Below are 24,452 nucleotides of genomic sequence, written 5' to 3' on the forward strand. Positions count from 1 at the left end.
AGACAAGTGAGGTATCTGGCTGAACGCAGTGTTAAGAAGAAATGGGTTTTTTTTCCCTCACTTTCCTGTAGGTTTCTGGAATAAAAAAGCAATTTTATTTTTGCAGCATCAGCTAGGCCAGAATTTGTATCTGCAAACCTTGGTCAGTCCCTACTCGCTCCCCAGCCCCCTCTTCCCACTCCTACACTTCCCACAAGGTTTAATTTTGTAAGTAATACAGGGTTTGAATATGTACACAACATGCTTACCACACAGGGACAATTAAAATGGAGATGTTCAGGTTTAGTCTGTTTTTTTAAGCCTCAGTTGTGCACATAGAAAAGAAATGGGAGGAAATGCCATAGTCTCATAGCATTGCATTGTTTTGCAGAAAACCTGTTCCTTTGGGAGAGGAAAAAACTAAAAATTTTTCATTTTTTCCAATAGAGTTAAAGGAATTTATCTTCGTTGATGTTGGTTTTCCTTCAGAATCAAGATTCTTTGGTGAGCTAAGAAATCAAAGAAGAATGTCCCATCCTTGTCTGTCCCATCACAAATACAGGTTTTGATGTACAAAAATGCCAGAGCTACTTTGTCAAATTATTTACCTAGAAAAAAGAAAAAAATCTTGACTTGCTTTCTACACGTCTTCTTCCTAAATGGTTTCTTTCTTTGGGGAAATACAGAGTGTTTTCATGCACAACATGAGCAGCAAATTTTCCCTTTTCCTCCCATTTGAAGAAAGAAAGCCTAAACTCCAAGGAGGCATGCTGGCACTCCCTAGCAGTTTCTACCAGGGTTTCTGGTGGACCAGAAGATAAAATTGCACATAGGCATTTAGGTGCTATTTCAGGAGGCTCTGCAAGCATTTTAAGTCTCCTCCTAACTTTGTTACAGGAGACACAGCCTGAACTGGATGGGTACTCGCTGCCTGGCCAGGTAGACAGCTATAGACAATAAAAAGGATATAAAAGATGAATTTCAGACGTGACACAGGTCCCCTGCCATGCTCCAGGTCCCTGCGCAGAGCCCAGGGCAGGGTGGGAGGACAGACCACCCCACGCAGGGCATGGCACTGCTCAGCAGTTACATGGTAAATCTAGATGGTAGTGTAAGTCAGGTAAGCACCTGACTGGGTAGTTAATGCATATACGGCAGCTAGATTCCTTAACAGCTATTTTCCCTTTTTAAATTTTGCACAAAATGAGTTTTTGTAAACAAAAACATGGAGATTTTTGGTGTCACTCAGAAGAACTGTTTGGTTGTTCTACCTGCCTGGAGATAAGCTCAGTTTGCTGATAACAGGAATTACTGAGCCCATAAATGGAAGGCTTTTATTCATAATCTATTCATACACAGCACTAACAATGCTTGATGACTAAGAAATACTTGAATTTCTAAAAGAAGTAGCTTTCTCTGTAGTGGAAAGGTCACATTGCACAGAGAACTATGCAAGCAGCTGATGCACAAGACCAGCGTCACCAGTGGAAAGTTGGACAAAAAGCAAGTAATGCAATTTTGTGGGTACAAAAATCACCACTAAACTTGAGGTCCTGGATAAATATTCAAAATATTGTCTGTATTTGGAATCTGGCCTCAGGCCAGGCCTGGCTTGGGCAACAGAGCCTCTGACACAAGTTTGATTCTTGACTTATTTCTGAAATATTCTGAATATTCTGCATGTGGGCCTTAGAAAGCAGACTACTGTCTGCCAGTAGTAGGCAGGACCCCAAGCAAATTGTCTGCTGAAAAGCCAAATTTAGAGAGTTCACATACTTCTTCCCCCTTAAGTATTACATTCAATGACGTTAAAAGGGCTAATTTCCAGGGCATGGCATCCATCCTACATTCCTCAGACTGCTCAAAGAGAAGAAATGTGAGTTATCTGCCCAGTTTCAGATTTTTGTTTGCAACCAGAAACTGCTGTGACTTAAAACCTTAAACTCTGAATAAGCTTAATAAGCAGTTATTAAAAAAACCTAAGAAATGCTCTTTCAAAATTTGGGAGTGTCAAAACTATGCATCACCCATCCTCTTTTCTCATAAGCGAGGAACACAGACACACAAGCGACTCCATCTCAGAACCCAAAGACACATTCTTCCAGGCAGACTTAAACTTTCCCACTTGAATAAAACCCTCCTCCACAATTACAAGTTGTTATGCCACTGTAAAGCAGAGACCTAACATGTCAAATGGCTTCTTTGCATGACTTGATGCTGTAAATTTAATGTTTCCCCTGGAAGTGCTGTTCATATGTACACTTGTGCAACATTTAAACTGAATACATTATCTAATGCTGTCAAAATAGCTCATTACCGGGGTCTCGTCAAGTTTCATAATGACACTATACAAATAATATCCCTCTTACTACAAAAGCAAGCTCGTGATTCAAATTGTGATTTACTAAAAGAATTATGTTTCTATCAGTCTTCTGTGTACGGTCACAAGCAGACTCAGACCATCATTGCAGAGAGTGAGCATTCACACACTAAGAGACAATTCTTTACGCTAAGCTAAAGTCTGATCTGGAAAGCAACTCACATAAGCAGTAAGAGACCATAGCGGAAGATAATCTATATTTTGTTAAACCTGCCCCATATACAACATTGAGTTTTCCTGACCTCCACTATTTTTAATTTAGCAACTAAGCAAAACAATGCAGCGACTACCTTAGGTCTGCAAATACTCAATCTCTGAGATACTGATTATTTCCATTTTTCTGAATGGGGACTTAAAATTATCAGTAACTTCTGTTATCAATTTTGCCAAACTCCTCTCATCTATACAATTCTCTTGCCATTGACATCCTCTAAGATCTCCTTGCCATTGGCAGGTTCTGGAAATAACTGACAAATTTCTCTTTAAAACTACAGCTACTACAGAAATCATTTCCGTAGGCATAACTGCCCTTGAAAAAAACTCATTCATTATCAGTCAAACCAGCACAACACAAACCACCTTGAAAACAAACAATGATGTGGAGGACCACAAAAGATTGCCCATGAATTATGGAAAAGCCAGGTCGTGTTGCACCATTGGAAGCTTCCACCTCTCAGCGACGACACTGCAGAGAACCTGACTGCTGAACAGGAAAGGAGAAAACGACACGCTGAGCCCCAAGAACTACTAATGTTTCACACTTTAGTATGGGAAAAGACCGACACATCCCCAAATCCAGCCCTTCCAAACTAAATACATGATCAACTGTGACTTCTTAAGGAAAGCAAGGCCTTAAACACCACCAAGAAAAAAAAAAAGGTAATATGAGTAGTCAATTTCATGAAGACTAGTTACCCCAGAAAGCAAGGTACACAATCTTCCACATCATCCTTTTTCTCTTCCCGGGAGACCCTAACCAGCACATATATAGTGTCTTTTATACAGCATTCAGCTCCACGTATCTGGAACAAGTTCATTATTTGGTGCAAGCCTCTTCAAGCCCCTTCTGGAAGAGAGGACATCAAGCAGAGCCTAACCAGCACACATGCCTGCTTGAGTTCACTCTGTTTTGTTATGGGATGGTGGTGGGTTTTTTTGGTGTGGGTTGTTTTGGTTGTAGTTTGTTTTGTTTTTTTCCTGATACTATTTTGTTTTTATTTATTTCCTGATTCTTTCTGGTTACTGAAGCTACAAATCCATTCAAATTTTTTTTATTTTTTTTTTTTTTTAAATGCAGAACTTGAACTGTATTTCTATTGGGAATAAAGGGGAGTGAATCATTTCAGAGGGTGGAGTGAGAGAGAACAGAGCTTGAAAAAAAATCAGAATTTAGAACAACAGAATGAAAGGGAAAGCACCTGAAATAAGTGCTTACAGTTTATCTTGTACAGAATCTTACAGCAGATTGCCAGCACCAACTTTCCCAAAAAGTTTTTCATACTCTTCAGAAAAGAAATTAAAAAAAAAAAAAACCCAAACGCAAAACAATTGAAGTGCCAAAGAAACTCATAAGATCAGGAAAAAATAATCTACTCCTTTACAAAGGAAGGCTGGAAAAAAAATTAAGAAAAACGTATCTTCAAGCATGCAGGTGTTTCAAAAGATTACAGAAAGTCACAAGTGTTGCTTACAGAGATTAGACTCTTAAATTGTGTATTAGACCATGTACCTGATCATACATTCAAATTTAGGTGACGATAGAAAGGTAGCTTTTCTTGGTCCCTCTACACACTAATGTAATTTTGCTTTGAAACACCAAATAGGAAAACATTGTCCATACTGAAATACAAGTATTTAAAACTATTGCATATATGTCTCAATTGATTTTCAGGTTAAAAAAAAAAACATTTGCCTTAACCTACTGTTATACTTAGGCCACATCCATCTTAGATGAACCTACCATGTGGTAGTGTTATATTTGCACCATCAATGATTGCTTGTGCCAGTTCGTGATCATTGCTCTCGAAAGCATGTGCAGCAGCCTTGAGGGCATCCCAAATCTCCTTGCGACCTTCAAAAGCTGGTGCTGTGTCCCAAAATTCATCTCTCTTACTGCGCAACTGTCCGTCTGTCATGGGGTAATCACTTTTCCATTTTGGTTTCTCTTTTTTCAAGGGCTGATTACGACCGAGAGCAACTGTGGGAGAGAAAGAGGAAGGGAAATTAAAAAAAGGTAATAGCACAAAACTACTGAAGTGCCCTTTGGTTATTCTGTTTAGGATCTATGGAGCTAAAGTTTACTTTTGGGCAATCATGATCCTTTTTTTCCATTTCCTCTGAGGCATCACCTCCCCTCCCCTGGGCTCCAGGTTGGTTTTACTTCTTAGAAAAACTGAGGGGCTACCTCCTGCTTGCTGATTTCACCTGCTCCCCTGAGCACCCCACAACTTCTCCCCAAGCTCCCTGGTAACTCCACATCCCTCCGCCTGTGCCGTGTGTGCCTGGCTGGGAGACTCACACCTGACACAGACAACTTCCAAAGGCTGTAGCAGTACAGCAAGACACCCGTCATCCCACCACCGGGCTGCAGTGAGGGCACACTGCATCTGGATCTCCGCTCCACACTGCTAGCGATGCTCTCTGCTCCACAAACCTGATACTCTGTTAATACAAGGGTTTTAAGAGGCTAAAGAATTTTTTTTTTTAAACAGTTTTAATTCAGAGTAAGTATATGTAGAAAGGCAAATAAGATGCACACAGGCTAGAATTGTCAGAGACAGAAATCCCTAAAGAATAATCCAGGAATCCATCAAGCTTTAAAAAGCGGTTACCTCATTCACAATAAACACGAAAGCATTTGTTTCATTTTAACTACAGCTATTTTTGTGTAATAGCCAGTTAAGATAATCACACAGGTATAATGTTGGTGGATTAAAACTACCTGCTCAATTTAAATTACAGCACTGCTAAGACTGTGCTAAACCCTTCTCTTCCAGTTGTGTGAGTAAGGGGTTATTTCAACTTCTGTTGAAAGGAAAAGGAAAAAGAAGGGAGCAAACTTCAGTGCACACCGGGAAGAATTTCTCCCTCCAAGAATTAAAACCCCACTTCCTTCAGCCCCCTCCTGGCAGGTGGAAGCTCGCTGCAACAGGACCCTGCGAGGACAGTACGAGGAAGAAAGCAGTGAGGACAGCACAGGCAAGAGAGCAGCAACAAACCACAAAAACAGTTCTCACCACAGCTCAATACCGCAAAACCTTGAATACGGTTTAAATGTCTCCAGAGGAAATGAAGTGTCCTTCAACAGTTAAACTAAATTTAAGTGTGTTTGCAGCTGAAAATAAGCAGCCCCACCATGGGACAGGTCATAGGAACTGGGTGATGAGTACTAAAGGCTCTTGAAAGACAGGTAAGCTACACAGGACTGAAGTCAACTAAGGATCCCACCACAGATGATGCTGAAGAGCCATCCCCTCCTACGCTCTCCGTGAAGAGCCCTTGCTGTCCCAAGAGAGCAGGGGAACCCCAGCTGCCGTCAGGCCAGGGAAGCATGAAGAAATGCAGTCTGTCACCCCACGTCCACGTTACCCATGCTGAAATACCTCTCACAAGAATGAGACACCACAGCTGCTGTGATATCAAAGCCCGTGGAGCAAAGCTACTGCTTATCAGGTGCTCCTGGCTAGTCTGCAAGGATGGGAGAGCACCAGGACAAACACAAGAGTTTACATTTAGCATTCTGTATCCCATGTACGTCCTCAGAGATAAAAAGAAATATTTCCCTTCTCCAGACCCTCTTATTTTTCTGGCAGAAAGTTGACGATAGCTGACAAAAAACCTTATACCTCTCCTCAATCTTATTCCAGCATTCAGTTTTCAATTGAAGAATAGTGTAAAGTCTAAATATTCTTCATAGTTCTTAATCTAGACTTATGCTGTATCTCTACAGTTAACTATAAACCATATTTATGGCAAAGTGTGTGTGGGGGGGTGAGGGACATGACTGAGAGACTAAGTGTCAATATATCAGAAATACTTATCTCAGTTAAGCTGTAACATTTTGCAAAAATAGTATTTAATTCAAATATTTCCTCTCCTTCCTTGATCTTTTTTTTCTGCCACAGATGCACTCAGCTGTTTTCAGAACAGCACTCGACACCGAGCATTAGGTCTCAGGGTTGACCGTCAACCTGACTAAATGCCTGGTGTTGCAGCAAGCATTTCGACTTCACACAGGCTTTAAGGAAACCAAAACACATACACGAGTTTAAGTCTTGCGCCCTTATGCAATCTGACTTTATATGACGAAAGAACTACCTACTTCAATTCATAACTCAGAATGACATTCACACTTAAGAAGCTGAGACTTAAGTAATTGCAAATAGGATATTTAAAAGAACTCCTGATGGTAAGGTTACATTGCCAACTATGTGAAGGCATGAGCCTTCTTCAGATCAAAAAAAAACATAATAGAGGATATATTTACATGGAAACAAAGTCAGATCATAATTAAAAGTAGCAAATGACAATTGCATGGCACACATGCAATGACTCCAGCTGTTATTCTGTATCCCATGCAGAAACTAACAATAATAAACTTCTAAATCCTTTCAAGTGACCACAAACATTTATTGCTTTTTGTTTCCATGGGATTGCTTCCATTTGCTTTTCAAAGAAGTGCTGACCATTTAACAGATTTCAGAACAGCAAACCCAAGTGTTTACAAAACACCAAGTTTCCTGGCAAAGCCCAGCCGTTACTAGTCCAAGTCTCAGCTGAGCACACGCAAGCTGGGAGCCGATGATGGTCCAGCCTAGAACAATGGTGAAGGAGGCAGCCCAGACAAGATGGACTGCATGTGCAGTATATTATGAAATTGTAAAAACATATGCGGTAAAACACTTAAACAAGGATTGTTTCCTTATTAAGGCTTAGCAGTCAGAGCATGAAAATCTCAGACAGACAGACTGAACAGGACACTAAGAAATTTGGGTCAGTGGGCATCTTTCTTCCATTCTACTTCGGCTAACATCTGTTTGCATGTACATTCAATGAATGCTAATTTATCCCACAGGGCCCTCTCCTTCTCCCCAAATATTAATTATGAAAGCGGGTTAAAGGCACTTCCCGCAGTCCCTGAGCACGGCGGCGTTTCCTGCACACAGCCCTGCCTGCCCGTTATCCAGCACCACTGTAGAAACTGCAACAGGCCGTTTCTCTCCCTTGTTTCCCCCTTCGCCTAAGACAGCATCTGAATATATTTCTCTTCACTAGACAAGAATAGCAAGGAAGAGACTAAAGAGACAGCGATTCTAACAGTCTCAAATAACTTCTCCCTGGAGATACAATCCTTCCTACACAGGCAGCAGTGATGATAAACCCAGTGATAATTTCTTTTAATCAAGTTGGAAAGAAGGATAGTGGAAGAAAGTGACACTACAAATGCCTCTAAAGCCAAATGCACTCTAACAAGCCATCCATCCCCGTACTAAGCTTTTAAACACAACTTGCCTTTGCAAGCCAGTATTTAAAAAGGTCTTCAGCGTGTTTACCATTTATAAGAAGTGTTTCAAGAATCCCCTAAAAGCTTTATGCCCCCCACACCGAAGAAATCTTAATCTCTCTTTAGCTGTGTGGATAGATACAGCAGAAGGGATACAAGAAACTTAAGACATGTAAAAAATGTAATGTGTAAGAGGGCCCAAATCTCTCGCTTTCTACGTCATGTTTTAGTCACTAAAGAGAAACACCACTACATGAATTTCTGCAGTCAAAGTTTTGGACCACATCAAAGGACTTTCCCTTTTCTGTAATAAGGCTGATAAAGACTAGTCAGAATAGGCAATGAAACAAACATCAGCAGTCTGAAAACACTTTGTCAGGTATTTACAGTATCAGTTTTATATTCCTCACTTCAGAAGTAAACTAGAACTCAAAAGAAAATGTTGACTTAATTTAAGGCCATGCACATCAGAGGCACAACCAGCTTGCAAGATCTGGAAGAGAAAGTAACATCCACATTAATTTTTCATCTTACATCACTTCAACATAAGTAAGAAATTATTAATATCCTGCTTGAAAATACGAATAGTTTTATAAATGCCAAAAAGGCATGTTCTCTCTGAAGCAATACTGAAAGTTGCCCATCTCAATAGATGGCAATGGTTGATATTTTTGGCAAGAGATTTATTTAGAATGAAATCTGAAGACCATTAACAGTCTACTGTTCAAAAAGAAAAAGATCAGCACATTAGTGACACTTCAAAATAATTTAGGCTGTTCTTGCTCCAATAGCTCACAGATATTCAGGTGGTGCTGTGCATCCCAAAAGAGGGGTAAGAAGTTGCTGACAACCTGCAGGACCTTGCTTCAGAGCAGCCTCTCTCAGGGAGAAGCAACTATACAGGCCACTATGTGGCCTTACAAAGGATTTTCCTAGGCTGGTCAGAGGGGTTTCTGTGAAGAGGTTACAGATGCTCTTTATCCTCCTTGGATACTGGACCTGTTCTAGCCAGAGAGCTGCCTTAAAGAAGCCTCCTGCGCCATTTCTGTTTCCCTCTGGTCTGAATTGCAGAGCACAAACTCCAAACATCATTTTTAGGACTTGCTAAGGTCCATTCAGATTAACGGCAGCAGAAGCAATAGCTACGAAGCTAAGAAGTCCTGATAATTACTAGCTGCATAATGAACTTCCTAGGGCTCAGCATGCTTAATAGAAGAAACCCAAATCTATCCAGTTAGGCACTCCGGTGTACAGCGCAAGGCCGCGGCAGGAGAGGGCATTGCAATGATGTGCAGCGGGCTGGAGAAGCAGGCGAGGAGAGAGGCAAGTCTCATCTGAACTCAGCATCCACCCGTCTGGCACGACTGCCATGCACATGTCCCTACACAAGCGAAATCCAAGCACTGCTCAAGCCCCCATCCCTAGTCAAATGTCCCTTATTACACTGTTTAATACCTCGAAGTGACCTAAAAACAGTGGCAGACAAGCAGTTGGCTGCTTCTGTCCCATCAGTAGGATTTAGCAGCATGTAACATGTTTTCCCTTCACAGGTAGCAGAGTACCCCAGGATCCTCGAGGTAGCTACTACTGTCTGCCCACTAACCTTAGCTCCTGGCAAAATACAAAGTCTTATTTTTCAGAAAGAAAGATGTATTTCTCCAGTCCTTCCAGACTATTTTATAATCTGAATTATGAAGGTTTGTTTCCCTTCCCTGCCGCTTCCCATCAAAGCAACGGAATCAGTAAGGTTATCTACACTTCGAGTGAGCTTATGCAGATAAATCCAGATATTTAAATCAGTTTCTTAACAGAATGTCAAAAAATGTCTATGTAGAACTTTTTTTTTTTTTATAACAGCTGTTGTGTTTGTCATGTCACTATCACTATGGATCACAGTATTGCTGCCTCCTCCAAAGCGGACCAGATGAGTAGGAGCAGCTGGTAACAGAAGTCTCTCATACTAAAAGCCAATATCCAGCTAAAGCATTCATAATTCCTAGTTTATACACCCATGAACTGTAGCACTCGATAATCAAATTGGATAATATTTCTGCCCCAAAGGGCTTACTGTCAAATCAAATAACGCAAATGCAACAGCTGAATGAGACATCAGACAGCTTATAGCCTCTGGAGAAGGACAGGTGGACCCTGCTTCAATCATGAATTAGATTTTCCTCCTTCCCAGTTATTGACCACACAGGTAACCCTGTAAGAGAGGCCACAGGATTTGGTCCCCTGTTGCAGCCCAGAATTACCTCCAGCAACTGAGCTAACACTTAAGCATTTGGGGAAATGGCTCCTTTGCTGTCAGTCAGCCTTACGTAAGCTTTTCCCTCCCACCCTGTTTCTTCAAGCATCTTTCACCTATTTCTTAAAATAATGTTAGGAATAAAATTTGGCATGTTAAATTCATGCAACTGCTCCACAGTGAATTTCTTCCTTTTCCTTTGAAACAGAAGCATATGTTGCTTGTAGCATTAGTCTTTTGCTGCTCTTGTAAGAGGCAGGAGAAACTGTCCCAATTTGGCCAAAGCGTGTGTTGGGAGAGTCTCTGTGCACACACAACCCACCCAGGGCCTAGCAGTGCACTTCCCAGGAGAAGGCATTTGGACTGGACATGCTCCATTTTAGGACTGGAGGTCCAAAGCTCTTGATCTCCATGCATCCACCAGCAGATGTGTGCCGGAGCTGCAAGAACAGGGCCTTTCTGTGCTTCCACATCTCTGCAGACGTGTATGAAGACCGACACACAACGAGAAACAAGCACGGGCGAAGGCTGGCATGGAGGGACCCTCAACCTGTGGAGCACAGGTTAAGAGCAGATACAGGCAAGTGTTAGAAGAGAACATCAAAGGGTTGAAATGACACCAGTATCAGGAGAATCTGGCAAGATCTGGGAATTTTTCATTTTTTTTTTTCTTTCTTTTGTTTAGGAAAATATCTAAAAAGGGAAGACAACCGCTTAAGTGTTGAGAGATAAAAAAGACTGAATGAACTGTGAGGAAAGGAGCAGGAGCACCCAACAGAAGTGCTGAAGGAAGGACAGAAAAATCACCAAAACAGTCTATCTGAATGGGAAAGATGAGACAGATTTTCAGAAACTGTTCTCAGTGGAAAAGATGGGATTTGATGACTCTCAGGCTCCATGGGAGGAGGACAGAAATGATAAGCCATCAAGGAAACAACACAGACCAAGACTTGCAGAGGCTGAGGCCAGCGAGGAGAACGTGGCACACAGGTAGTGTTTGCTTTGCTTAAACTGTAGACAAGCACAGCTTCAACAGGGGAAGCGATATCCTCCCAGGGATATGCAATTTGAGAAACAGCAATGGGTAATTATTTGAAGACAGTCAGGAGAAGCTAACTAAATATTATACAAATTGAACTAATGATCAAAAATATTTTCTTTACAAAATTGCTTCCCTGTTGAGGATCAGTTGCTAACAAAGTATTTTTCTAAGACAAATGAAATGCAAAGTAACAGTTTATTACCCATAGTTTATTTTAGTAATAGTCCCAAGGGTTTCCCTCCCCACAATCAGTGGGTAGTACTCTACTTTATCAAATGAGTCTCATTTTAAATCTATTTTGCTCCAATTTCCTCATAAGGTATCTTGTAATTTGGTATTAACATCTAGATATAGTTCATCCTAACACTTTTCTTTGCATTGTTCTCTAGCGTAATGCTTCCAGTAGTTGAATTACAATAGCGCTTGGAGGAAGAGTTAGTACGAAGGAGAGGTGCAGAAAAACAGCAAAACCAGGGAGGGGGCAGGGGGAAATGTATTGCATCTAAGTAGCAGACAATTTGAATTACATTAAGTAGCATAGGCTTACACAATAACAGGAAAATGGCAGAATCCTATCTGTTTATTGTGAGTTTTCAGCATTTTTCTTAAGAAAAAGACAGCATTTTTCTTAAGAAGGTTACATTTTCGCAAGGCAAGAACAGTATTTTGGAAAGGAAGTATCCCGGAACACTAGTAAAAGACTTACAAATGAAATATTTCACTGAACAATTAAATTTTCCTAACAAGGAAATGAAGGAGCACCAGGATTTCATATGAAAACTAAAGGAAATATCTATTAGCACAGTCCTGAGAGTATTCAGAGCAAGGTAACATTTCTGGGGATCCTGTGGGGCTCAGAAAGCCATGAGCTTTCCAAATGCTATGTGTAGATAAATAGATAGATACAAAGAATGCTTGAAACTAAATTAAATTTTAGTCTTTTTCATGAAAAGATATTGTCAGGAGTGAAATGAACACTACAAGAAAAACTACATTTCCTGACAGACATTCTAGTTACATATTTAAACAGATATGTAATAAAACATCAGGCTACAGATGCAAACCCGTATTATAAAGGTGTAGGCAAAACAGTTAATTTTGAGCCAGACAAGAAGTAAACTTGTGGTGTGAAGCTTTTTAGAGCAGCAAACCCAGCAAAGACAAACCTGCGCACAAGAAGTAAACCCACCAACCAACCCTGGGGCTATTTCCCCTTTCTCCTACCTGAAAGGGGGTGAAGGAAGGAATAAAAAAAGAAAAAACCCTGTCGAGAAGGGGAAGAAGCAGCGTGGGACAGCAGACTGATCACCATCACTCAAAGCCAGGCTTGCACTCCTACTTGAGCCGCCTGCCAGACATGACATGTGCTGGTGCTAAATGATGTATGCGGTCCCTCCGGCGAAAGGGGGTGCCATCAATCACCCATGCCACCCCTACGCTCAAAGCCAACCACGCAAATGGCGCTGTGTCCCCCAGACGCTGCTCGCCTATGCCGGCACTACGGATGTCGCAAAGCATTGCTCAAAGCAGGAGCAGGGAATATGCCTTCCCTGTTTCTCCAGGCCTCTCCTCAACTCTTACCTAACACCTTCCTCCAAAAGGAGTTAATTGCATAGAAGAAACTGTAGTGAATAAAATGCAAGTTACACTGGTAATTACAGGCAGCTCTGGACAAGTCATACACGCACAGTGCTTCCCTGCCTCTCCCCATACACAGGGCACTAAATCTTTGCCGAGTCAATCCAGAGGCTTCACAGCATGAGATATAAAACACAAGAGAGGATGAGGGCATACGAATGTGCTGGACAAAGAGAAAGATTGACTTTAATTACTAGCTATTACACTCTATTTTCCATTTCTCCCGTCATTTTCAACAGGAACTGCAGAAGAAATCAAGAGAGCCTGGTATTTCCAAGCAGCTTACCACTCATCACCCCTCACATTTCAAAGAAACTAGCAGTATTGCAGTGAGAAATAAAAGCTTCTGAGTTTTGACATCTGTTCCCTGGTAGTATACCAGATCCAAACATCCCACCTCATCCCAACACACGCAGGATCTATCCAGATCACCAACAGCCTTGATGCATGCTTCGCACTGGGACACACTGCAATAACGTAGGTCGCCTTTCACAGAAATTTAAACCATATCAGTGTATTTTTTCTAACCTGAGGTGCAATTCACAGCCAAGAGCCAGCTGGCAAGAGGTGAACTTCAGCCTCCTGTCTGTTCGTGCAGGTTTTATGAGGACAATTCCTCTGCTCCCAGAGCTGCAAGAGCAGGATGGCGAACCCTGACGGTTACAAACACTTGGATAAGTGGTGTCGGAGAGAGCAATAATGCAAACAAAGCCACTGTGAAGTGGCTCTACTGTTATTTGCCTCAACATTTCAAACAATATTTTGCAAATGAAATTATTTGCATTGGTCTCCCACCAAAAGCTCAGGACTATTTCCTAGCATTAATTCTATGGCTTTATTATTAGTTTACAAAAGTTTTGTGGTTACTCCTGAGCCTTGCCTGCTCACACAGCAACCCACTGGAAGTACAAGCAGCATATTTCTCCGTCATCTCGATTAAGCTCATGATGCACACCTCTTCTCTCGACAGATAAAAACATCTAAGGGAGCGAACACCTTTGTAGAGTCACCACCTCAAATCCTCAGTGCCTCGGTCAAGGGGTGGCCACAGATGAAGCAGGAACACTGCCAGGCAGGGCAAAGGCCAGGTGATGCCCATGTGTCTCTATCACACCCCATCAGATGAATCTTGGAGCCACAAATTCTGCTTCCGCAGCCGGTAGGAAGAACACCAGTAGCTATACTGGCTGCTCAGCGTTAGCTTCAGCCTCAGAGTGAACTTCTAGTAGCACTACAGTGGAACAGTTTCAAGAGACAGACATTATCAATGCAATCACCTGTCAGCACTGTTTACACTAGGATTTAAACTGCTCCTGGTAGATGAATGTTTTCAGCTGGATGCAGAAGAGGATAAAGATTTACCTGTTCCCAAATCACGACGTGTAAGCACCAAGACCTTTAATCTGTACCATCTAGAGTGCACAACTAGACTATCTTTTTGGAAACCGATGACAAGAACCATTAAGGAAGCTGTCAGCAACATGAAAAATATTCTACTTGAGACAGACTGCATAAAGTACATGCTTCTTTTGACTTCTGTAAAGCATAGCTTAAGTTAAAACTCAATTGCAGCCAAGAGCTTGGCATCAACGGAGCCTCTCACATGCAAAACAAAATAAACACGGTACACAGCACAGCAGAGCTGGAAACAGTTGTGGGAATGCAGTGGGAAGCTGCACAGAGCTTACCTAAAAAAAAAAAACCCAAACAACACCCCAGTGCTTTCTGTCTCCCATCATGAGGAAGAATGCAACTCAGCAACTTCACTTTTACAGTAATAAAACCCTTTTGTATCTTCCCCTCGATTCAGTTAACAGGGAAACTTTAGACACGTCAGATAAAACCATAAAGCAGTGAGTTCCTCTGACTGGTCAACTCCATGCCAGTGTATTGCTGTGGCGTGGGCACCTGCCTGCTGGTCCATACCAGCAGCACAGACCAGTCTCATCTGCTAGCATGGATTTAATACAAGGAAAGATCTAGCATTCCCAGCTGCAAATGAACATTGTCCTGGCTCAGAAGCCCCCTTTCTCCTTGATATTGTTCTCCCTCTGACCACTGTATAACAAGCATCTATATGAACTGCTAAGGAAAGATTTAAAGACATTTACTGGAGGCTGACATCCCTCCTGTCAAAAAACTTACAATTGGAAGTGCTGCAAGTGCTTCTCTGCACGCTAACAGCCAAGTTCAGTGCACTTCAAGCAAGGCACAAATCAGGGTCTGGCTCAGCAGTGTTCAAACCGAAGCTTTGCTTTTATGTTGGCCTAAGCCATGGGAGCAGCATGGACAGTGCCAGCCTGTGTCACGCAGCCACAGACCGACCACACAAGGTCATCACAAACTCTCCAAGTTCAGTACGTGACAGACGGGAACATCTGCTGTACATCTGGTCTGTGTTTAATGCACTACGAGTACTTCCAACACTAGCACATCTTTCATTAAAAAAAAAAATTAAAAAAAAAAAAAATCAAAGGCAGTTTTATCTTTCATCCTGCCAGAATTATAAAAAAACATTAAGCTGATAATTTTCTTTAAACAATGCAGCCGGCTCCATCCTGATTAGGTGCAACCATGCTGAAAGCCAGCCAGCACACCCGCCTCAGCAGACCCGCGTGCAGTATGTGTACACATGATGTTGCAACTTCTGAAGACTTTTTGGACGATGCCACCAGTGAATTTACTTTATTACAACAAGTAAACCCAGACTTCTACAGCTCTCAGCCCATTGACTGGGTCAAGAGGAAGGACAGCACAGGAAGAGCTGGGGTACATCAGTGTCCCGACAAAAAAAAGCTCTGCCAGCACCACAGAAATTCAGAACTAGTTTTGACACAATTTAAACCTTTTTAGGTCACCACTATGGCTCAGTGCTACCTAGGAAAATTTTAAAACCAACAGAGATCCTAGAAATCCATAGGGTTCCCCTAAACTAAAATTGCTTAGAGGAGCTGCAGAAGTCATCACAATTTTCAGATCCCATCTCACCACAGTGGTAATTTGCATCGGGCTATGTTGCATTAAACCCTTCCACCAAAATTTTAAATTTAACACGGTCTGTGTACTATAAGGTATAATGCAGAAGACAGACGGCCAATTTAATGTTCCTAATGAATACTTAGGTGAACACGGCATTGCTTGCCATGTCACTTCTGCCATGCACAGGAGTCACAAATTCCAGAAGGGAGTGAACAAAAAAGCCTCCAAGTTGGTAACTGTTTTTACAATGACCAATGATTAAATTAGCTTAGTTACAGGATCTAACACCATGTCTTGAATTTATTCCAGTGTCACAGTTACTGGCAGGGATAAAGTTTCACATTAGCCAATTAACTAAATGCACTATTACTGTATCTCAGCTACTTAAGCTCATCAGTTAATTAAGAGCTCAGTATAAGCTGAAAATAGGAATCTTACCTGACACACATACCAAACATACATTATCTTAATGATTTAATTTTACAGTTCCGTATTACATTCCACAGGTGCCATTTGGAAAAGTGAAAGGCAATTGCTCGTTTTAAGGAACAGGTGAAAGACGCTTAAGCAAACATTTAAAGATTTAATCTAAGAAATTGTATTTCTTAGAATGATACTTGCTGCTTTACTAAGCTCTATTTTACAAGGCAGTTTTTCATGACAAAATTACCATTTCACACTCATTACAAATTACTTCTGTATCAATTTTTAGATGCTTTCAACTTGGTTCCCATTTAAGAAGTGTTTTATCTTAATGTCTAACTAAAACGTACCACTCATTTTCCCAGGGACCATGCCCTGGTAATTTCTGAGAAGTCTGTCTGCCAGTGCAAGCTGAACAAGGCAGACCTGCAGGCACATAGCCGTGCTAAGCACCTGCAGCTGCGGACAGATCTGTAATGGTGGGATAATGCATTCTCGATCCTCCTCAGATGTCAAGCTTCTTTCTGCAAAGTAATCTCTCAACCAGCTCTTAACAGTAGGTGGTAACGTCTTCTTTAATAGCTGTCAAGTCAGTCCTGCCATACACAGCACCAGCACACCAGTGATTTAGGAGCAGAAAATCGAGTACCCGACTTGTTGATGTTTATCCTTTAAGGTCACACAGCACAGGTCATGACACCACGGCATCACTCAAGACTCCCCCAGAACGTCGACCTGGTTTTCCATCTACCACCAAGCCCATCCTTTTGGAATATTTGTCCTTCCTGGCAAGTTTACAGCCATAGGATAAAAAAAAAAAAACCAACCAAACAAGGCCTTGCAAGGGTGAGACTTCATTTCTGTGGCAGGTTGATTAAAAACAAACATCCCCCCCCATATTTTAGCTGCCCTTAGCACAAAAGGCTCTTCATCCACAGAGAAGGTTTCTACATAGCACAGTATTTTAACTAGCAGGACTCATCCTCCTCCCCTACTGTCCCGTGCTTCCCATCAGTAAAAAGCAATTCATCACAACATTAACAAATCAGTATGACCACAGAAGCTAAACGATCACATCACTGAGACTCCAGGTGCTCCCGAACAGTGAGGTACCAAAAGAACTAGGTCCATTTTAATGTTCATACATTTGACTGTGCACACTGAACTTCTGCAGGGCAGAAGTCTGACAGACTGGTGGCTTAACACCCCAGTGAAAATCAAAACCATTCATTTACTTCTATAGTCAATACTTTCTGGATCCACAATCCAGTTAATAAGCTTGAAAATTTATTCATGGAAGTACATATGCTCACAGCCTAAGCAAACTCCAGCCTTGAGTTCAACAGCATGTTATCTAAAACAAGTGGGAAAAAAACCCCAACTACAGAAAAGTGATGATGCAAGTTAGATTTTTAAATAAGCAATTTTGAAACTAAATTCCTATCTGTTCTTCTGGACAATCATTCTCCAAGAAACTCCAGCACCCAAGACTGGAGAGAGCTCAGCAGTTGGAAGGTCTACAAATGGGTGTAAAGGCCAAGCAGCATCAATGGCTCAAAGGTGCAACACTTGGGCTTCTCAGCAAGAGTGATATAGAGTGATCAGCAATTGTCTTGAGATGCTGAGAAAGTCTACTGCTCCCCACACCCCCACCAGAGGTTAGAACATACAGTAAAGAACAATTGAAGATAAATTTGGAACTATCTGCTTGAAAATTAACTCCTGCCAAAAACTCTGGTGGGTCCAACCCTACATTTGATTTTCTCCCCATGTGAAGGATGGGAATTTGCCTTAAAACAACGTGTAAAAAAGCCACAGAATCTAAAGCGGACACTGGAACCTGCTTAAGTAACTGCATTAACTGATAAAAGGAAAGCAGTTACTTACAGGAATTGTGGAGACCCTGGAGCAGGTTATAGCAATTAGCTGACAGCTCTGTTCTCCAGCTGAAGATGCTGGAGATTACAAAACACAGGAGGAAAACAAAAACTAAAGCCTGAAAGAAGAGCAGTTCAGAGAGAAAGAAGCTCCATATTAGGATCACCTGAGAGCATGAAAAGAGGATAAAGATTACCTTCTTCTGAGTAAAAACAAAGTTGGATAATTTCCCCACCACCCATCCGTGCGTCCCACCCCGCGTCTCACAGTGTATGCGGTTCCTCTCCCATACCATAAGGTGCCACATCTCTTCTGTAGACTGCTACTCTACACTGACAGGGTGACATCCATCCTCTTGCCTCTGGTTTCCGTGGGCATTTAATTATGCAGATCTTGGAAGAAAGGCTAAAACACGCCATGAGTTGAGTTTTCATAGTTAAAACTTGTTTTCAACTGCAATCTCCAAGGTAAAAGACTTTAGGGAGAGAACAAGCGTCACACAGAAGCAGAGGGTTCATCACACAGGTTAACAAAGCTCCCATTTGTTTTCCAGTGCTTACAAAGGAAGGGAAACAAACCATAACCAAGAATTTAAAAAAAAAAAAAAATTCCGCTAACTATTCTTCTGTAATCAGACTGACTTACTTTCTATACTGTTTTGTTACATAATTTAATAAGTAACAATAGTTTAATGATAATAATTAAATCATTAGCACAATTACCTTTGAATAATCCTTCTTTTGATGGTAAATGCAGAGAATTTCCTCTTTTGTGCACTCCTTGTGTATAATGTGAGATGGCAAGAACCAGGAGCATATGAGGATATGAGAACATGAACTCTGTGTTCAAGGATTTGGGGTGTTTTTTTGTTTGGTTGTTTTTTTTAGCAGAGGTCAAGTTGGGCATATTCTACAAATTTAGTTACTTCTCAGTGTTGTCCAGATTAATACTGATATAGTTTACAGGACAGGCTGAATATTAAAAAGCCTTTAAAAAATTTCTTAATAGATGATGCTTCAGAACCACTCAATATAGGGCAGCTATTAACTTTCATCTGCAAGCAGTATTTCTTTAAAATTGCACAAAGTATACCTACAATATTTTATGTACTATTTACTAATAATGCTTAGGCAACTTCAGAAGACCAAGCTGCCTTTTGGAAAACATGTATGTCTGGCTATTTTATACATACCAACCTCTTAGCCATAAGGAACTCCTACCTTTCAAGTACACCTTTTGTTAAGAAAACCATATTTATCCCAGAGTTAGAGACAAGTAATAATATATAAGGACACTAGTGCATTGCTTAGATAATTAGAAAGCTATCATCCATCTTCCTAACCTAAAATATGCAAGCCTTTGTTGCAACCTGTATATATATATATATATATATATATACAGTCTCATACATCCAGGCAAAAATAAAACTCTACTGTTATATGGGAGCACTTGAACAAAGTAGCCTTAAAACTACATCCTTTCAAGGCCATTTTAACCCCTTGTGTATGTACTCAGGGAAAAAAATAGACCTGCTATAGCCTATGGTCAAGGATTATTGATACAATCCAACTTTAAGCATTTAACCGAAGGTGCCCGAATTAGGAGCATAAACAAGGCAGCCTCCTCCAAGCAATGCTGAGCACAGACATCAGCTTCTGCTGTGAACCTCCTTCTGCAGGAGCCTGGAAGGACATGAGATGGAAGGATCATGGACTAGACACAGGAAACTGCCCTCTTCATTTAAATTGCTCAAATGAAGATAGATGAAAGTGACCAGAGCCTTTCCACCTTTAGCAAATTAATTTGATCTCTTTCAAAAGTCCCTAAGCACAGAAGTCTTTAGCTCTATTAATGGATGGAGTGATGCTTGTTCTGTACCGAAGGGCAGCGTTTCCAATGGACACAACAGCACATCCCTTAAGTAACTCCTCTTCCTTCCAAACGAAGGGATCACTACGGACCATAATTTAATTTAAAATGCATTTAATTCTCAACAACTCAGAGCAAGATAAAAACTGGCAGTGCAATGATTATCTTGACAATGGTATCAGCTGTTACATATCCAGTAATAGCTGAAGTAGGTCTTGACCATGGGCTATGCTTGTCTTTTCTAAAAAGGTGCTCACCATAGTGCTCAGAGGAGTTTATTTCTTCAGTGTCATCATCTACTCATAAGCAAAAGCAGTATCGTTTGTCAGGACAGATGCACTTTTCCTACTTTTTCACATAATTTAAGACATGAGTGCTGTAATAGCAGATTAAAATAAGCGTATGTTGATTCTGGACTTGAGAGTTAAGTTTCTGTAGGAAAAGTCTTTGGTTCCAAGTCAAGGCAGAACTCTACAGTATTAGACAGATCCTCTTCTCACCCTTTCTCCCCTTACTTGAAGGGAAAATAAGCCTAGCTTCAAATTTAAGGATGAGAACTTTGACTGGTAATGAGTGAGAATGCATTAGCAAAAAGAGATTCTTATTTCAGCCATTTGAAAATAAAAGCCCAAATCTCCCATGGTTTTTCATACGTTGTTATGCAGGTAAAATTATTTTGTTTAGGTGGAGGGACTTCCAAAAGCATTGGAAAAAAAAAAAAACCCAAAACAAAAAAAAACCCCAAACCGCTGATTGCTGGCTATAGCAGTTAAAAGAAGAATTCACAAAAATGGCTGGATGCAAGTACATTTCAGATTCACCCAGCTCGCCATCCTAATTACTGTGCTCTAATGAGCAAACCATGGCCGTGACGTGCTGCTTCTGCACTTCTGATCGAGGGCGCCTCAAACCCAGGACCCAGCAGAACTGGGGCTGCGTTTTGGACTCCATCACAGTAGCAATCAAATCATAAACATGAACATAATCATAAACATGAACAAATCATAAACATAAAACCATTCAGATCCCCCAGCAAATAGAATAAATACAGAAAGAAAGTATTTAAGTGCCCTTGCTTTTAAAAGCCTGTATCAAAACTCGGGATGGAAGGCATACAGCTGGGACCCGAGCAGACCGAGCAGCTCTGTTCAGCTCAGGCCAGGCCCCAGGCAGCAATTTCTTCCAACAGTAGTTTCTCTCCTGCTTACTTTTTAAGCTTTGGTTCATAAAACTATGGCCAGTGTTCAGGACCCTCCCTATTACAGCAATATTTTGGCACTACTAGCAACAGAGGCTATTAAAAATAAAAATCAGAAAGGCAATAAGAAACAAGAGACTCCTTTGCTGTGGGAAGAGTAATCTTTGCTGGGGTACGTCCAAGATGAATACCAACTACTTAGAGACGGTTGGAAAAAGCAAGTAGGAAGAATAATTCTCTTTGCATGTTTCTCTTTATACTAAACCTGGAAGTTTGATCTCTAGTATTCAGAACCAAGCCCTATTTTTATGACTGTAATTTCCCCTCCCCGAAGCACAGCATTTTCCTCTTGGCTACGACAGAAGAGCTTGTGTCTTTGTTAGATACCGACACCTGGAACAGCAGGAGCTGATCCAAACTGTCCCAAGCTCTCAATCCAAATTGCCACTCCAAAAAAGCCATTGAAATATGTCTGTTTTCGGCAATCATGCTGCTTGGAAAAGCTAGTCCTAGGAACATTTAAAGACTGGTCAATAAAGTAGCTGGTACTCAGTTAATCAGTCTCAACTGTATTTCCACAGAAAGAGCAGGCTGCAGTATTAGTCACGGGGGGCGGCTGTGTGTGTGTGTGTGTAATCCAATGGTTTTGACCTGCATAAAAGCTGAGGATGAACATGAGAGAAACGTACCAGAACATGTTCATGTCTGAGTAGCACTTCAGCTGGGGGAGCTGGGGTGAAAGAGCTCATTCATAGGGGCTCATTATTTAGCATCAGAATTGACTTTAACACATAATAATCTGCACTGAAATATCTTGATAGAAAAATATTTTTTTTGTGAGAAAAAGGGTTCCTTGTTTATTAACCTTCAATATAAACAAGTGAAAGTTGGAAAGTTTCAAAATAAGAACAAGAAAAGAAATGGTAGCCTATATACCTAGATCTGATATACCTAGATCCGAATTGCATGGCAAGAGTTCCGGCAGCTGAAAAAAATCCTCATATTAATTTATAATAATGAAATGAGACATGTGAAAGAAGGCAGGGTGACTGCACTGAGCAGCTAGAAGTGCACTTTATCAATGGAAGATGAATTCAGCTTGGAAATTTGGCAGGCAATCAGATAGCGACAGCATACTTGAGTAGGCAAACCTGGAAAGAGTTTTAAGACAAGATTAGATCAGTTGGTAGAATTTCTAAGACAGAATATTCTGTTTGACACAGCACTGAACTAGGAAATACAGAAGCCTTTGCCGGCACTTCCACCTTGGACTTTGCACAACCTTATTTTAAGCTGAATTGTCATTACTACAAAAACCTATTTTATTAACAGGGTTGATTATCAGACAGCAGCACTCTCAACACATCTCTGCATGTAGCCTGCCAAGAGACCTTAACAAGGCAGGACGCTGGCAGTAATTGAAATGCTTCCTCCCCCACCCCCAACTATCTATAATATTTTCCTAACTAATGTAGAGCTCAATGCAAATTATTATCTCTTGGTAATAAGCTTCCCACCCCAATAAGATAAAGTGCTAACGTTGCTTCTTCCGTAGTCCTGCAGCATACCATTTCCCCTGAATATAATCACCAGAAAGAAGATAATTGGAGTAAAAAAATTGCACTTGCATTCCTAAGATAAAACACCTGTCTTCTTTGGGATGGATAAAGCCAGAAAAAGTCATATTGCATAAGTGAACAGTTATACAGAATACAAAAGAAATACTTGTTTTTGTGATGCAGTATTTTGAGGAAACTGTGGTAAGTACTGTTTTATATATGTTTACTTATAAATTGAGAAAAAGTTGCTCCCTGAGAACTGGTCATGATTGATCATGTCCTGGGACGGATGAAGGCTGGGAATGGGGAGCATCAAAGAGCCCACCTATTCTGCATGCGTAATAGCTACTCCAGGTGAAGCAGTTAGCTAGACCCCATCAACAGGATGGGCACAGGGGGAGTGTTTCATTTGGGCTTCACCAACTAATGCACCCTCAAATGTCTACTTCCAGATGGTTTGGTAAGCAGTCTCTGCCTAACTGACTTGTGTCAAAAACGCTTGGAAGTCTCCACCAGCAGAAATAAGTGATGCCCACTATGTTAAAGATAAAACAAGGAACTCACGTCCCTCTTATTTCAAATGGGGTTGCCATGTTTTCTGCGCTGCTGGGCGCTAAGTCTCCAAAAACCAGTGGAGTATTTCACTTTTCAAGCTGCCTAAAAAGCTGGAGTGGTAATTTAATCACAAGCCATGACTTCTCCTCCTCTTCCCCAACTTAAACCTAATTATGCGAAAGAATGGTATTTAGGAGAATCAGGTGCACAGCAGACCAGTCATTCTACTAGGAAGGGCATGAGGCATCCAAAGGAGACAAAGTACACACAAGTCTCAAGACTCACCTCTGCTAACATCTCACCAACTGGACTTCGGTGACTGAAGGACTATGAAGCCAATCAATGCAGAACTGAGATGGTACCTTATAAAACGTGGGAACCTCGAAGCATTAATTACTGCTAAATAGGCAAGGTAAAAACAGTAGCAAAATGGTAGGGTTAGGAGTCAAAAATTCCCTTCTGGTCAAGCTTACTTGACCAAAAAAAATGGCTAAGGACAGTTCAGAAAATGCAGAAGTTGCTTCCACCAAACCAGTAAGGGCCAATTATCAGACTGTAAACTCCTTGGGGCCAGTACTGTTCCTCTGCTTCAATTTATTCAGTATTCATTACTTAGCCCAAAAAGGACCCAGACTACAACCTGTACACAGGAATAGCACTATTCCAGCTGTAAGCAAAGGAAACGTAATTTTAAGAAGAGACCAGCAGGATAGAATCCATGAAAGATCCACAAGGTCACGAAATGCCGGAGTCTTCCTTTAACTGTAAAACCTGTATTTTGGTAGTGTTTCTCTCCATAAGAAACAAAAGGTAGAAAAGCTTCTGGAAACCTATATCTGGACATGCTGCGCTATTTACATCATGATCTCCCCACGGCAGCAGTGGCCCAGGCAGTTCTGTCACAGCTGAGAAAGCACCCGGTATGTTTTCTAAGGGTTCATGACATTTACAAGAAAAAAAAAAAGATACCCCAAATACAGCTAAACTGTTTTTAGACGTTTACAGGAAATTAATCTTTCTGTATACTGGATTGTTTTTTCTCATTTTGAGAGAAAGCACACCGGTTTAGAAAGTCTCTATCATGAGTCAGAGTTCAAGAACTAGAGGATTATTTACACCTAAAGGACTCTCATTCCAGTATTGCCTTGCAATACCAAACCGCAATATCCATGCTCGCTTGTTCTGACAAAGTTGCTGTTCC

At 41.1% G+C, this 24,452-nt stretch overlaps 1 protein-coding gene across 1 annotated transcript in view; it reads right to left on the reverse strand.

Annotated features, from left to right (window-relative positions):
* The window catches only part of UBTD2 (ubiquitin domain containing 2), a 54,678-nt gene that overhangs the window by 19,584 nt on the left and 10,642 nt on the right, over positions 1-24,452 (reverse strand). Inside the window, exon 2 of the mRNA XM_075509794.1 lies at positions 4,320-4,556. Within this exon, the coding sequence (XP_075365909.1) occupies positions 4,320-4,556 (237 nt within the window). The remainder of the gene's footprint in view (positions 1-4,319; positions 4,557-24,452) is intronic.

The sequence above is a fragment of the Mycteria americana genome, chromosome 8 (genome assembly GCF_035582795.1).
Source record: "Mycteria americana isolate JAX WOST 10 ecotype Jacksonville Zoo and Gardens chromosome 8, USCA_MyAme_1.0, whole genome shotgun sequence".
NCBI classification, from domain to species: domain Eukaryota; kingdom Metazoa; phylum Chordata; class Aves; order Ciconiiformes; family Ciconiidae; genus Mycteria; species Mycteria americana.